The sequence below is a fragment of the Eublepharis macularius genome, chromosome 11, assembly GCF_028583425.1.
Source record: "Eublepharis macularius isolate TG4126 chromosome 11, MPM_Emac_v1.0, whole genome shotgun sequence".
NCBI classification, from domain to species: domain Eukaryota; kingdom Metazoa; phylum Chordata; class Lepidosauria; order Squamata; family Eublepharidae; genus Eublepharis; species Eublepharis macularius.
Genome location: NC_072800.1, coordinates 65751934 through 65766162, shown reverse-complemented (window position 1 = coordinate 65766162; position 14229 = coordinate 65751934). Strand labels below are relative to the sequence as shown.

At 42.0% G+C, this 14229-nt stretch overlaps 1 protein-coding gene across 1 annotated transcript in view; it reads left to right on the top strand.

Moving 5' to 3' along the window:
* RSU1 (Ras suppressor protein 1) overlaps positions 1-10362 on the top strand; it is a 94242-nt gene extending 83880 nt beyond the window's left edge. Inside the window, exon 9 of the mRNA XM_054991543.1 lies at positions 9854-10362. Coding sequence (XP_054847518.1) covers positions 9854-9956 — 103 coding nt within the window. The 3' untranslated portion in view covers positions 9957-10362. The remainder of the gene's footprint in view (positions 1-9853) is intronic.
* The last annotated feature ends 3867 nt before the right edge of the window (positions 10363-14229 follow it).

Here is a 14229-nt window from a genome sequence, read left to right as displayed (position 1 = left end):
TTACACTTGGCTTTTTCCTTTCCATTTGTGTGAAGAAGGCTTGTGTTCCACAAGCTGATAGCTCTTTGCCATCATTTAATGCAGACAGGGTAATGAGTTGGGGAGGCAGGGAGTACTAAATCCTGCCAATTGTATAATACTTAGTTAACAAATACCTTTTGTCAAAACTGGAATTATTTTTTCAACTCTTTTGCCAGAAATAAAACCAACACTGTTACCTTAATCAGCCTCAGACCAGCCACATTGGTATGATTGTAAAAAAATCTAAAAAAAAAATGCCACTTTGAAACTGTAGAAAGCAGCTTATAAATATCTATTAACAAACTCTTTAAAGGCTGTTAAGGAGATCAGATGCCACGACGGTAACACATGAAGAGAGAGCCAGTTTGATGTAGTGGTTAAGAGCAGCAGGACTCTAATCTGGAGGACCAGGTTTGGTTCCCCACTCCTCCGCTTGAAGCCAGCTGGGTGATCTTGGGTCAGTCACAGCTCTCTCAGAGCTCTCTCAGCCCCACACACCTCACAGGGTGATTGTCATGAGATAATAATAACACACTTTGTAAACTGCTCTGAGTGGGTGTTAAGTTGTCCTGAAGGGCAGTATATAAATTGAATGTTGTTGTTGTTGATGTTGTAATGAATTGGATGGTCATAAGAAGGAGTGTGGTACAGGCCAGATCTGTGCCTGTGGGCACAATTTTGGTGCCTGTGGGCACAATTGAGCCTGCCAACACCTTTCCTGGTGCCTACCAAATGTTTTTAGGTAGTGGGTGGGGCCAGGTGGGACATTTGCAAAGCATGAATTCTGATTGGCCATTGGAGTATTGATTGGTGAAGATTTTTAAAAGCATTACTTTGGCAGAAATTGCTTCCACAGTGAAGATCTTCACTGTGTGACTAAAAGTAAGTTGTAACAGCCATTTTGTGGCTGGCTCCATCTCCTGTAGCAGCCATTTTGTTGCTGCACCCACCATACTGTGTCAGAATTCCATATGTGCCCAAAGGTTCAAAAAAGGTTGAGGAACCCTGGGCTGAATTACTAGGTTTGGACTCAGACTCCGTTCTCTGATCAGGCATGAAATCCTCACCTAGTGGGCAGGGGGAGAGGCATTGGAATGGACCTCCCGAGGTGAACCGTGGATGAGAAGAAACTCAAGGTAAATGCCAGGTCTCCCTGCCCCTCAGCTGGGAGGGTTAAGGGGACCTGGCAACCCTAGTCTAAATTCAAGTTTCTTGATAATGAAGTGGAGTGTCTCAAAATCCATGCTAGGATAATACAGTCTTCCCCCTCCCCTGCTCCATTGGCTGTATCTGTCATATTTTATTGGCTCTCTGTCACTTTAAAGGAGAGGAAAAATGTATACAGGAATCCAGGTCTAAGGGCCAAGCACAAAGATGCAGGTAACTTTAGTGTGGTCACAGAATTTAAAGAAGAAAAACTTCCATATAAAAGTTTTAGAGTGAGAAAATGGGTTGTGGGGGAAAGGCTTAAGCACCTTCCCTTCCCCTCCCATTTCTCCAGTCCAAGTCACCGCCTCCCACCAAATCAGCTTTCTTTCTGTAGTTACCTTGGGATAACAAGTTTGGACCTCACAGATACTGCTGAAGTAAAAGAAATCCTTTAGGAGAGAGTATCCTTTAATAAACATGAACTGTCCAGTCTGCAACAACTTGTTAATATGTTAGTTAAATACCATCTGAAATGTGAACGTTAGCATGGGTGTATTTGCAGATTGGGTGGAAGGCCAAAAGGTCTTGTAGAAGAGATTTGCAAATAATTTCAAATTATAAATGTATTCTGACAGTTCTACCATCTGTTGCAATGCCATTTCTTAGGTGGCTGAAGAGCTAAACCGAACGGAATAAATGATTCATTATTAACTGCGTAGTCGACAGACTCTCTAAGAACAGGAAGTATTGGTTGCTCTTAAGTCATAGATAAAACTTTTATAAATTCTGGGATTCAAATTATTTGAGTGCCGTGCCAAACAGTAAAATAATCTAGACTCTGCTTGCTCTTACATTTATACACATGCAGGTCTCCCATTGCCAAGAACAAGGAGGGTGCAATTTTCTTTTCCCAAAGCCCAAAGGAAAGGTCACTCCATGCAAAGCATGCTGTATTGTGACTTCCCTTACTAAACAGAGGATGATCATTTCCTGCATTTCGTCCATAATCTGCTAGTAAAGTGTATCGAAATTGAAAATATTGGGTTCGATCCATAAGGGCTCTTCTGATGAAGGAAGGAGTTTTTCCGCTCCTGGAAGAGCTCTTTCCATGATCAGCAGCACTCTCTTTCAGTGAGTAGAAAGATTCCTTTAAAGTGTGTAGGCAATTGACAGAACTCCGTGAATAGGAAATGGAAGCTAAGAAGATGCCAGAAGAAACTACAAACATTTGCTAAGTACTGCATTGATTCTCCCTGCCAGAGAGCTGTCAAAAGTAAAATCCTGGACTGCAGGGACAGTGAAACTGAACCGGAGCAAAATGTATCTGATCCTTTTATAAGGAAAAAGGTGCTTCAGGCCTCTGCATGCTTCTTGTGTTTCTTGAGGGACTCTTACAAGAGTCATATTTGTCTTTGCACCTACAAAGGACCACATATCCATGATGCAAGTTAAGTAGCTCTGCCCCCAAGCGATTGTCTAGAGGACAGTGTGGCCCCCTAGATTTTGGAAGATTATTCAATCTGGAGAACCAGGTTTGATTCCTTACTCCTCCACTTGAAGCCAGTCACAGCTCTTCCAGAGCTCTCTCAGCCCCACTCACCTCACAGGGTGATTGCCGTGAGGATAATAATAACACACTTTGTAAACCGCTTTGAATGGTCATTAAGTTGTCCTGAAGGGCAGTATATAAATCGAATGTTGTTGTTGTTTAGTTGGGCCGCCCTGTTATACAGGATGAGCTTCATGTGTTTCGTCATTGAGACTGGCAGTGCAATCCTATGAAGGGTTAATCCAGTCTTCGTGGGATTGCACTGTCAGTCTCCATGGTGCCCAGCTAACCAGGTGATTCCTTCATTTGGAGTTCTAGTGTTTGATCCCATACAAATGCATGGAGCTTCTCTGAAAGTGCAACTCAGTTTCAGAATGTGAGTATATTTACAGTCCTGTAGCTTTTAAAAAGAATTCTTTACATAAAATATTGGGTATCATAATAAAATTAAGAAGCTTTTTTAATTTTTGAAGCATGTGGTCAGCTTATTGCAAAGGGCAATGACTGAAAATATAAATATACTTCTCTCACAATATATAGAAATTTTACAACAGTATTTTTTTTTGAATTTTTTTTTAAATTTTTAATATCTAACATAAAAAACTACAAAAGACTACAAAAGTATAAGGGGGAGAGAAAAAAAGGGAAGGGGGGACTGGGGAAAGGGGAAGAGCAACATACAAACAACAAACGCTACACTACATGTCTTGTATTCCCTTCATGCTGCAATTTTTCTTAAAAGTTAACTTTCTAATATGCTATCAGATTGGTAGATCTTATACAATACAGACTATATTCAGGATCAGGTTTTCTCCCCCCCCCCCCCCACGTCTCAGTCTCAGTTCTCTCTGCGCGGCTGGAGCAGCTGCACCCGCTCTCTCCTCCCCCCCACTTTCCCCTTCAGACTTTGGACTTTCTTCTTGCTGGAACTCCTGATGGTTGAACAAAAAGTCTGTCAGCTGCGCTTCCGATGTAATCTTGTAGGTTTGATCCTTATATCTAAACCAGACGCCTTCTAGAAACAACCATTTATATTTTACATCACATTTCCTCAAGAAAGCCGCAAGTCCTTTATACTTAAATCTTCTTTTACGAGCCAAAAATGGAACATCCTTCAATATTTTAACCTTGTTGCCCAAATAATCCAAGTCCACATTGTACGAATTATATAAGATGGTGTCCCGAGTCTTCTTAGATGAAAAGTCAATAATAATCTCGCGAGGCAGCTGACGCTTCATTACATACTTTGAAGATGTCCGCCGGACTTCCAAAATATCGCTTTTTAACTCTTCTTTAGTTGCCTTTGCGAATGGCGCCAAAAGTCCAGACACCAGATCTTTTAAATTTTCACTTTGCTCCTCTTTTACATTCTGAAGACGCAGTACCGTTTGGGCACGGTCCACTTGCAATCCTATTATTGCTCCAGTCGCTGTTTCTTTAATGGTTTTCACTTCGCTTTCCACTGAATCAACCTTTTGCCCCATTTCATTCAGTTTCGCTACAAAGGGCTGCACAGCATCAAAGACTGCTCGTCTCACCATCTCTTCCAAAGTTTCCCCCTTCCCCTGTAACGTTGCCATCACCAATTTACTCATTGCTGGGCTCTGCTTTTTCATCTCCATCTTAGGGGGGGGGCGCCAACTAAGTTCCAAAACTCCGTGAAGGGGAAGAAATCTGCGCCTTCTTAGCTTCAGCTCCCACCAATCCTTCGCATACGCTTAGAAATCAGAAGGGATTCGCTTACTTACAGGTTTTCACCTTAAATCTGCTTATTGCCATTCTCCATGGCCCGGCAGCACGCGAAGTGCTGCGCAAGTCTGCCGGCCTCCGTTGGAGCAAACGGGCAATTTACCCCCTGCATTGCTTTCAGGGGGTTCTTCCCGCCGCGCTCCGGACCCCGTCTCCCTCACTGGGAGTCCTGGGGGTTAACCCTCGCGGGTCAACCCCCCGGTCAGGCTGCTCGGACGTTTCCTCCTGGACCTGCGGAGAGGAGCGTCCGACATGGCCGGGAAAACGAAACCGAAACGAAATTTTACAACAGTATTAATGCTGTGAAAGTTGGTGGGATAGGGAAGGATACAATAAACAAGCTGAGCAGGAATATTTTAATTGTTCTGCAAGTTATTTCATGTGGCATATTCTCCAAGAGTGAGTTTGTGGTTTTGCCACGCTATTGAGAGAGCTGGTGTGGTATAGTAACAAAGGCTGAGCTATAAATCCAGAAGCCCCCCTCCCCCCATTTCAGATCTCTTATCTGCCACAAATTCATGAGATGGCCTTAGCCTAGCCACTCTCTTACATCTTCAGTCTCCCTGTCCATAATATGAAAACTATAATGCTGGCCTGTGTTTCCTGGCTGTTTTAAGGATTACTGTGGTAATATCTGTGAAGTGCATTCAGTGCTTAACAGGGCTATATAAATTATACATATTATTATTTTTCAGTAGGTAGATATTGGAATGCCACTACAAATAAGAGCTCTGATTCTAATGTAGTATAGTCTGATAAACTGCCGGGCCTGCAAGACGGAGATGTTCCGCCAGGCATTTGTTGGGGGCTAGGCTGTCCTCTCGCCGGCCATACCACTGAAGACCTTCCACCACCCATGCAGGAAAATGCTGTGTTTTAATATTTTATACCCACCAATTTTAATTGTTTTTATATAATGTTTTAATGTTTTTATAATGTTTTTACTGTTTTAAACTGTTGTTAAACTGCCCTGAGCCCGTCTGAAAGGGGAGGGCTAGAAATGTGATTAAATAAATAAATAAATAAAGTTAAGGCTTCACCCACCAGTTCTGTAATTCTCACTGCAGGAGTGGACTTGTCCAAAATGAGTTGAGGCTTAAACTCTCAGGATATTTTCCCCCATGTGCATCTTGTGTGAGTCTGGTGCCTAGGCAAGAAATACACCACTACTGGATGGAAATAGGCCACAACTTTACTGATTACAGCTATTGGAGAATTATCATGGCTAGAGACGAGCACGAGCCGGGAAAATGGCAGTTCATTGCAGTTCGTGGTTTGTCACGTTTCACAAACCACAAACCGGCATGAAATTGCCTGGTTCGCAAACTGGTTTGTGAAAATGTCACTTCTGGGGCAGCAGAAGGTCTGCAGAAAGCCCATTCCGCTCCCCCCGCTGCCTAGGAAACAGATTGATCGGTGCCAGGCTGTCTGCAGTGACGCACTGAAAAATGAACCAAACAAACCAGACTAAAAATCATAGCAGTTCATCACGGGAACGTCAGAAATGCCCTCTGATGAACCACTGGTTCGCGAACCGAAAAACGGCCCAATTCGTGATGAACTTTGGTTTGCATTGTGATTCATGCCCATCTCTAGTCATGGCATAAAGGCAACAGATCCACTGCATTGAATGGCCCCCCACCACTCAATGGCACACATTCCCCAGCCTGCCTGCTGGGCCCCACGGGATGGCAGGGAATGACCCTGGTGGTCCCTGCCATCCAGGGTAAAACCTGCAATTGCCAGCCCAGGCTCATACCCTTTGGCTTCCCCCATATCCCTTAAAGGTTCCCCAATAAAAAAGGGGGTGAGCCACCTAGCCAGAATGATTCACCCCACTGAATCCAGCCCTACACCCAGTGGATCCAACCAAGTTGTGACAAGCATCCCCAGCAGCAGCTGATACCTAGGGATGGAAGAATGAGGGTGTGGACCATGAGGGTCAGGTGCTGCATGGCCAAGCCCCTCCTTCACTCCTCCCCATTCCATCCCCCTGGTGATCCTCACATCTGCCTGACAAGCCTTTGCCCCAGCCTCACCTCACTTCCTAGCTGCAACTCAGCGATCCTCCCACAAATGTTATACGTGTACAGGCTTTGGCCCGTTGATGTTTGCAGTGCTTAGCAAAAGGACTTAACTGGGGGGTGGGAGAATGCTTTTCAAAATATTTTCGCTTATCTTCCCCTCAGACCCTTTAATAACCCTTGTTAAAGTTATAAGCCTTAATAACAGGATTTATAGTTTCAGCATCTGAGGTTTCGAGCCTCTTGATTTATGCTTTAAATTGCAACATTTAGCACTTGGTGTTTAATTTAGACAGATCACCTATTTTCTTAAATGCTTAAGTAATGTAGCAAGCTGCAGTTATTGATTTTTCCCTGCATTTATTACAAAGAGGCTGGATTTGCTCTCTCCTCTTGGGAATGCCCCTCCTGAACTACATGGTTGCTAGTGACAGCTTAGGCCCCTGATACATAACCAAAGACTTTGCCTAATATCCTTGCAACTGCTTGGGGAATTTTTATTAAGTAAAGGCATCATTAAAGTGGACAGAATGATGAAGTTTAATGAGCATCTTTCTCACTTATTGTAAGTTTTGCTGGTACAGCCTCTGTGTGCTCATTTGTTCCCCTCCGTGGGGCAGGTAAAGAGTGTGGCAGGCTCTGTGGCTACTTAGATACTTTTCCCCCAATTTGCATATTACATATGTTTGTGTTTGTGCTAGAGAAGCTCAGAAATGTGTGTTTATAACCAACTGTATAGGAAAGAAAAGAAAACCCAGAAAAATCTTATTACTGAGGTTTTTAATGCTTTTTCAGGCTGACATTATATCCCCCTAGAAAACTATTTTGCCCTTTTCCTTAATGAGGAAGCTGCGGATACAACCACTGTACTCCGTCTGCACTGTTGTTTAGAAAGCACTCTGCCATTTATCAGTGACGATTATAACGCCATCAGCTTTTTCTTTTTTTTAGTTGCCACCCAGGATAATTACAGATGTCTGAAAGACACGAAATCTTGATTTTTTTTCCCTGCTACTCTCTCATTATTGTTCCACAGAGACTGGCATGGAGTGTCCCATTTAAAAATTAACATCCATGCCCCAATTGGTTCTTGCAGAGAGAGTCATTTGCAAACTAGGACTTTAATTTAGTCTTATCACTTCTTTAATAATCATCAGCCTAATGTGTGAGCTGGTAAAGAGGTAGCAGGAAGGACAAATGAAATCCTGGTGTGAGATTAGCCAGATTTTGACTATGGAGGAAAATGGGCATATTGTGGATCTGCGCACATGCAAGGATACAGGGAAAGAAGGAGCGATGGTCACTCTTGCCTAGCTCAAGGTTCATTCTTTTGGCCCTGGCCCATCACCAGTTGATGGGCCAGTCAGATTGTGCAACCTGTCACATTGTGGTTTTGCACCGTAAGTGATTGCCTACTCATCACAATTTGTTTTATAACCCTAATCCATCTTTCCAACCTGTCATTGTTAATCATTAATGAATTATTTTCATCATTGCCTCCACCTTATCGCTGTTTGCAGCTTTCCCCTTCCGGTAGATCCAAAGATGCTGGATTCTACATGGTAACATCTGATAGGCAGGCTAGATATTTGGGGATCATCTCCTCTGCTGTCAGACCTCAGTGTTGAGGCATGGTCTACTAACAGAAAACTGTGGTCAGGTGGGGTGTGGGATCAGAAATTATAGCACAGTGAAAGCAACGTGGGTGTGCTGATTGGCTGCTGAGTTTGAAAACGCTCCTTGACTACGGCCAAAATCTCTGGATGGTGCTTTGAATACATTCAGGCAACTAGTAAATGACCTTTCTTTCTATAGGGAAATGATTTCGAATGTCAAGACACTGCACATGTTCCCTTTCTACTTAGTAGATCTTCTACACCTTCCTAATGTAGCGATCTTACTGGGTCCTATATCCTACATCTTTGTGCCTTTGTGTCTGATTCTGGGTCCTACGCATCTCCTCTTGGGCTACGCCGTGGGAGCATAGATAATAGATGATTGCTTCCCTATCAAGCAAGGACCCCTGCCCTTCTTTAAACGAGATATCATCAAAACTTGATACTAGAACGAGGAACTAGAACAATGGCTCTAGAGCCAAATCTGGATATGTACTGGTGAGGTGTGTGGGATGCTAGAATTATCAGTAAGATGGGGGAATGGCAGGCAACATTTTTATGGGACTAAAGAGCATCTTAGAGATGGTTTACAAAAAGAGAAATGACAGAAGTGAACAGTTGCCTGCAATCCAAGTTACATTAAAACAATTGTGCAGGGTGTTACTATGTATAGTTATGAATTATTGTGAGATCGTGTGTGTGCCACTTCCTAGTAAAAGACTTGCCAAAACCTGTGTTTGGACTTCAGAAACTTTACAGATTATTAGTCAACATGTCAATTATTAGTAATGTTAAACTATTTTTTCAGTTATGCAAATGGATTTTTGTTGATCTCTTGCTCTGAATTTTGACATTGTTTGGCTCATTAATTATAAGAGGTTGCTGTACTAGACAGTATAAGTGAATCACTCATTCTTGTCAGAAATATTACTCAATGGCCTTTCTTTAAAAAAATCTGAATAATGAAACTCTTTTTTTGAAGAGTGAGTACCGGGCCCAAGCTTGGCTGAGAATCTGTGTAGAATCAAGAAACTCATTTTCTTCTCAGGCATCATCAGTGTTTTTCTGTTCATCCCCTTTCCAGAAAAGAAAGTTTATGGATCCTTTTCTTTCTTGACACACGGGACAGACTGTTAAAAGTCACTTTGTCAACCATGCTCGTTTATATTTGCATCATGTTTGTCTTGAAGGCTTTTAATTATGGTTTTAAGTAGGAGTTACTCATAAATGATCCATTAATTGCTCTCTGGTGTTGAGTTTAAAATCCTTTCAGCCTTGTAGTCTATTTAGCTTCCCCGTGAGTGCCAGCAATCTTAATTGTGGGATACTTCGTCAACATTTAATCAGGGGTCTGTTTTAATGTGGCAGTGATGTGTTGGTAGCTCTCTTCCTACAATCCATCATGTGCGAGCAGCCAGGGAAGACTCTGACACCATTGCTCTGTGTCACTTTCTCAAACCCTTGAGTATTCAGGCTAGGCAGCCAGCTCGCTTTCCTTTACATCGGCACTCTATCTCAACAGTTCAACCCAATTTTTGTCAACGTCTCCAAAGGTTAACTGTGTAAGGAGCCTGAGCTTTCAAAATGCTGAGTAAAACTCTTGTGCATTGGTGTAATAACTTGATAGCGTACAGGAGTGAAAGGGTTTTGTTTCCAATGAGACTTCTTTCTGCTCTATATTGTTTTGTGTTCCTTGGGTTTAGTGACAGCACCGACTCATTCTTTGTGTAATTTTTTTTTTGCAGCCTTTATGGCAGGCACATGCAGGCCGACCCTGACCCTCCAAAGAAGAACAATGACAAATCCAAGAAGATCAGCCGTAAGCCTCTGGCTGCCAAGAACAAATAAGGACCCAACTTGTCCCATTCTTCCATATTGTTTTGCATGAGTCTCTCATATATATATATATATTTACCAAGTGAAATGGTTATTTTATAAAATAAAAGCAAAAATGCCCTTTTCTATATACATCCATCCACAAAGTATGAACCGCCTTGATTAATGAGTCCATTATTATAAGACAGGATATAAATGCAGTTAATACTAAAATTTAATAATTATTAGCAGTTACTGCTTAAATTCTGTAGCCATTTTTAAACTATGGTAAGCCACTTTATCTGCTCTAGAAACACAGCTGAAATGTCTTTGGCTTAATTCACACAGCCAGCTATGCTTTACTGCCGCACCAGCCCATGTGTCATTCATATTTTATGTAATACACTGTTTGTTAATAAAAACCCCTTTTTGTACCATATGTTTCTTCCTTTTCTCCTTTTCTTCTCCCCGCTCTTCCAGACATTGAATTATTTTATTTTTTTCCCCTCAGGCAGTATTTTCAATTATGAGTGGTCCATGTTTATAATAATGCATTATTAACAATAAACTGGTTTTCATCAGGGAAACCAAAATTAAAAGGAAGCATTCTCAGGGGACATACGAAACTGCCTTAAACGTTGTGAGATGGCAGGGATTGCTAGGGAATCGCAGACATGTTTGAAATTGCTGTTTAAGGTTCATTTAGAATTAAATTTATTTGAGCTGTGGCTTCATGATCTTCTGGACTGACGTTATAGCAGCCAGCCTGGATGTAGGAAATATCATGGGGAAGGCCAAGTACCCCTGCAGTGGGAAAAGCTAGCCAGCTGTGGGAAGAGCATTGCCTTTGTAGGCAATTAATGTGCCATTAATATGTATCCAGATGAATACTTAAGAGCAGAATGGATCAAGAGAAGCAGCTCAGGCAATATATGTTGTATAGTAGGACTAGGGGCTCAGGATTCGTTTTTCATTGCTCGGGACCATTGTTTCAGTTTCCAAAATGAGAGCCAGTTGGAAAAACTGGATCCTATAGCTCCCTTCCAATTAATTGAAGCCTTCCTCCAGCAAAGAAAACTTCCATCAAAAAGAAAAAAAAATCTTTTCTCTGTTAGGAAGCCTTTCTCCGTCAGAAAAAGTCATTCTCCATGGGAGGAAGTCTCCCTTGAAGGAAGATTTGGCAGAAGAGAGTTATAGGATTCACCTTAGTGTAAGGAAGTCATGTGATCCAACCTATACAAGGTTATTCCAGGTCAATCAATGGGCTTAAACTAGAGTGACCTTGTCTAGGATTGCACGGCTAGTTTTCTTTTTGGAATATGATAGTGTCTTATTTGCAGTGCAAATCAGCTAAAACATAGAGCTTTCTGTGTAAGTAGTGATAAATTTTAATCCACTTATTTCTTATTGTGTGTTGTAATTGTTTTCCTTGAGGTTCCTCCCTCCTTTTTTTCCAATTATAGGTGAAAAACCAAAAAAAAAAAAAACAACTATCTCCAAGAAAGGCTTCCAGCTGCCAAATGCAATTTTTGACAAAAACTTTCTCATTTGATGAAGTAGTTTATGCCAATATTTAGTACTCTTTTAATGTAACAAACAAGGGACTTAAATAGCATTTAATCTCCACTCCAAACATTCTTGGTTTGAAGGATTTTTCCTAAATTAGTGTGTGAATTTGCCAAAGGATATATTTTTATCTGCATAAAGCCTGCACCGCATCTAAACCTAGAAATCATGTTTGGGAGCTGATGAAGCAGCCTTTTTTTTGTCCCATTGGAAATAATGCCCCCTTTTTCAGTATGGGGGGGGGGAAATATGGTGACCCTGAATAAAATGACAAGTAGACCATACAGCAGTGCAGTGACTGAACAGAACTGCCAGAAGACACTATTCATAAATAGGAAGCCAATAGATTAGAGCCAACCAGTTTTTAGGGTGATGAAAAAGGGAGGAGCCAGTCCTTTTCGACCATCAAAAAGACTCTGTGGGGGCTCATGAGACCTGCATAGACAAAAGCCATCTGGAATGGAGGACTGCACTAACGGGAATTAGGTTATATTGAGTGAAAAACGTGACTGAATCCAACACAGACAGAAGCATTTATTGTATGTAGCCAAAGGCCATAACAAACAAACACTGTGAGTTAAAAAGAAAAACGTAAGTCATAAATATCAGCACTTAAATAACCAGGTCTAAAAATTCTGATATTAAAACATGACACCCTTCAGATGCTACTTTCACTTGTATTTTCCTAGCTGCCAAAGCAAACTGTGACTATGAACAGGTTGACATCTGAAAGAAGGAAAATCAGCTTCTCTGCTTCCAAGGAAGAGTTTAAGCCCTTCAAAAGCACTATGAGAAATTTGGTTCTGGGTAGAGTGGACAGAACATAATGGGGTAAATCCTCCAAAGCACTACATACGCAAAAGCGAGGCATGTAAGGTTTTCAGGAATAGCAACCATCAAGCACAGCTGTTGGTACGGTCTGAAATCCAATAGATGTAAGTGCTGTTCTGAGATTATGAAAAGTGATGCTAGTCAGATAGGAGGCTCTGGCATGGTCCTTTTCAAATAGTTTATACCATGGTGAAAATTTGGAGGTAGAGATTAATTGTCTACCTGAGGTGGTATCATGTGTTGGCTGTAGGTACACCATGGGAATCATATGAGATAGAATATTGATGGAAAATGTTATAATAGGCTACTCAAGCAGCATCTTTCTGCATTGTCATGAGACGTTGTCTGCAGAGTAGACCAGAGTGGTTTGCCCAAGGCCACCTACTGAGCTCATGGCAGTAGTGGGATTTGAACTAGTAGAGTTTTGATTCACAGCCAAACCACTTAACCTCTGTGCTACAGCAGCTCTCTACTCTATATGAGGGTACTTTATATTGAATCTACATCCCAATAATCTATAATCTGACTGATAACAGCTGTCCATGGTCTCGGAGAGAGGATATTCCGATTTGTTACCTGAAATCCTTCCACTTGGAGATGTCAGGGTGTTGGGAAGTGAGATTAAAAAAAGATTTAAGTAAGGTAGCAGAGTTTGATATTAGCACATTGGAAATAAGTAGACAGACCTCTGGTTTTAGCTCTATAAAAATACAACATAACGGGAAAAAGGTGCATTTGGTAACATAAAGAATAGCTAAATAATTACATCTTGATGGCTAGACTAGGAGCTTAGAGAATGAAACTTAGAGACAGACTGAGCAAGACTTAGAGTGACAGAGAAGTGAACAAAGAGCAATAAAACCTTAGTATATGTTGCTAGCTCATTGCCCCCCAATAAACTGGCTCATCCAATAGACAATCCTAGATTCCTTCATTAAGACTAAAGACTCCCCTTTCTATAGCGGGAACTTTTTCTTGAGGCCTAAGTGGTCCTATGCTAACTAGCTATCTGACTAAACAAACAATAACAATTTAACTCTTTCATGACTGAACGTAGGACACTTGCAAAAACTCCAACACAGGGGTTTCCTCCATGCCAGAGTAGGAGCTAAAGGCATCCTTATCCCATTGACAAATGCCCCACACATTTGTATGGGGGTAGAGCTCCTCATGGTGTTAATGTGAGAGCCCAGTTTGACCTGCAGCGATACTACTATGCCCTGGTTCATATACCTACTAAGTTTTTGTGGAGTAGCAATTTGAGCACCTTCCCCACTGCTATAAATGCAATGTTATGCATAACACAGAGGATCTAGGCATATGTCTGATCACACAGATCCATGATGTACTCCTCAATGAGAGGTGAGAGTCTATTGCTGTAGCATACTGCTGTAGCGTAGTAAAGTGGTTGGGTTGCAAATCATTCCTCTGCTGGTTGGAATCCCATTGCTGCCATGAGCTCAGCAGATGGCCTTGGGTAAGCCACTCCTCTCACCCCCAGCTCCCCAGCTACATTGTGGGGATAAGAAGTTCACGCCTCTGAGTTGGCACTAGAAGAGCAGTATATAAGCCCACTGTTATGATTACCATCGATCAGGGAGAGTGTGGAGGGAAAGGAATAGGGTGATGGTGATGTGGCTCAGCTGAGAATAAATTGTAACCAAATTCCACAGCCATTCGGTTTAGAATTAGCCTGGAAGCCATGAACTTGAAATGGTGACAGCTAGTACCTTCCGAGCTGGTTGGTGGGGCAGGGTGGTCAAGCCAACTGATTCTGGTGCCCTCCATTGACCTTGGCAACAGTGCAGAAGACAACTGTGTGTAGACAGGGCTTTTTTCTGGGAAAAGAGGTGGTGGAACTCAGTGGGTTGCCAGCACAGGGGGCAACTCTTGGCGAGAGGTGGTGGCC